At 46.0% G+C, this 2278-nt stretch overlaps 1 protein-coding gene across 1 annotated transcript; it reads left to right on the top strand.

Annotated features, from left to right (window-relative positions):
* The first annotated feature begins 1395 nt into the window (after positions 1-1395).
* LOC102824191 (60S ribosomal protein L31-like) lies at positions 1396-1773 on the top strand. The gene has a single exon (XM_006875310.1). It carries the CDS (start codon positions 1396-1398, stop codon positions 1771-1773), a length of 378 nt encoding a protein of 125 aa, XP_006875372.1.
* The last annotated feature ends 505 nt before the right edge of the window (positions 1774-2278 follow it).

Genomic DNA, 2278 nt, shown 5'->3' with positions numbered 1-2278 from the left:
ATGAGATGGATTGGCAAAGTGGCAGCAGCAATGGGTTCAAGCATGACAACAATTGTGAGGTTGGCCCAGGACCGGGAAGTGTTTCGTTCTGTTGTGCATAAGGTCACTATGAGTTGGTACCAACTCGATGGCATCTAACCACAACAACAAGCAATGTCTAGGATGTTGATCTTTATGTGTTCCATTTCATTGTTGACAATTTCCATTTTCCCTAGATTCGTACTTTGCATATTGCATGCTCCAATTGCAAATGGATGTTCATAGCTGTTTCTTCTCACTTTGAGTCATGCCCCATCAGCATAGGAAATTCCCAAACACTTTCTTCCATGAACGTCATTAAGGTTGACTCTACTTGGAGGTGGCAGCTCTTCCCCAGTTGTATGTTGAGTGCCGTCCAACCTGAGGGGCTTATGTTCTGGCGCTGTATCTGACAGTGTTCCACCGCTCTTCATAAGGTCTTCCGTGGCTAACCATTCAGAAGTGGTCCACCTCTCTTTCTTCCTAGTCTGTCTTAATCTGGAAGCTCATCTGAAACCTATCCACCATCGGTGACCCTGGTGGTATGTAAAACACCGGTGGCACAGCTTCCAGAATCACAGCCACATGCAAGTCACCCCAGGATGACACACTGACAGCTGAGTGATGGTTAAGTAAAGGGCCAGTGAAACTGAGAGGCACCCTCCATGGGTTGGACAGGTGGGAGTCTGCAGTCCTGTGACCCCAAATCGGTACATCAGGCAACGGGGAGAAGGAATAATGCTCTGAAGAATGTCTATCTATAACCTGGAAGCAAAATACCCCCTTGGAAATCTCACCTTTTGTTCTTAAGACCTTCAACTGATTGGATCAGGCCCACCCTATTATGCCGAGTGAGCAGCTTTACTGAAGACCAACTGGTTTAATCCCATGTGACTCCTTCATAACCACAAAGAGACTAGGGTTTGACCTGACAACTGGACAGCACAACCAAGCCGTGCGGACATGTAAAATGAACACTCACAAAGAACTACACTTGATTATTTCTAAAAATGTACAGGACAGAAAGCTTGTACCCATTGTCCTAACAGAGCATCATTTATCCCAAATGGGCTAGATTCTGTCCCCAGAAAATGTGGTTGTGACAAGAGCCAGGACAAGACAGTAACAAGGCTGAGCTAATTCCAACATAAAAAACCATTACTTTGCGGTGGGTTCAGGCAAGTCCAGATTGAGACAATCCTGGGGGACTTCATTAGGACTTGCTCAAGCTCTTGGATGCTGTGTGTGTGTGTGTGTGTGTGTGATTCTTGCACCGTGGGTCCGGCGGGAGAGAAGTCCTGTGTGCTCATAAGCCTCTTCCTTCCTCTTCTATAGAAATGATGTCTGGTGGCTTTCCAACAACCTGATTCTATCGCTATGGCTTCTGCAAAGAAGGGTGGCGAGAAGAAGAAGGGTCGTTCTGCTATCAACGAAGTGTTGACCAGAGAGGACACCATCGACATTCACAAGCGCCTCCATGGAGTACGCTTCAAGAAGCGTGTCCCTCGAGCCCTCAAGGAGATTCGGAAATTTGCCATGAAGGAGATGGAAACACCAGACATGCGCATTGACACCAAGCTCAACAAAGCTGTCTGGGCCAAAGCAATCAGGAACATCCCGTACTGTATCCGGGTGCGGTTGTCCAGAAAATGTAATGAGGATGAAGATTCACCAAACAAACTCTATACACTAGTGACCTATGTTCCTGTCACCACTTTCAAAAACCTACAGACAGTCAATGTGGATGAAAACTAACAGATCAAATAAATTTATAAATCTGCAAAAAAAAAAAAAAAGAAATGACGTGTGGTGGACCTGAAACACAACGCCACACCCATTTTACAGGTAAAGGAACTGAGGTTGGCGTGCCAAAGGCAGGACACAAACTCAGTCCTCAAAAACTTCAAACTGATTGCCATCGAATCGGTTCTGACTTACAAGGCTTCCGAGGCTGTAAACCTTTACAGGAGCAGAAAGCCTCATCGTTCTCTGACAGAGCGGCTGGTGGATCTGAATTGCTGAACTTGAAGTTAGAAGTCCAGTGAGTGACACCCAATCCAGGGTTCAGTCACCCCTACAGTAAGTTAGGGGAATGAAAACATGTCTCTGAGCCTTTCATAGGTTGCTTCCTATGACAGAAATTCCACAAGAAGATGGCTTTAACCAACTCATTCTCTCACAGTTTAGGAGCTAAAAGTTCAAATTCAGGCACTCACTCTAGGGGAAGGTTTCCGCTCTCTGTCAACTCTGGGGAAAGTCC

This window comes from Chrysochloris asiatica, unplaced genomic scaffold (assembly GCF_000296735.1).
Source record: "Chrysochloris asiatica unplaced genomic scaffold, ChrAsi1.0 scaffold00319, whole genome shotgun sequence".
In the NCBI taxonomy this organism is placed as follows: Eukaryota; Metazoa; Chordata; class Mammalia; order Afrosoricida; family Chrysochloridae; genus Chrysochloris; species Chrysochloris asiatica.
Note: the sequence above shows the minus strand (reverse complement) of the source record. Positions and strands in the feature narration are given on the sequence as shown.

What these genes read in the sequence shown, in the direction of transcription:
- LOC102824191 (XM_006875310.1), top strand. Translation starts at nt 1,396, where the DNA reads ATGGCTTCTGCAAAGAAGGGTGGCGAGAAGAAGAAGGGTCGTTCTGCT.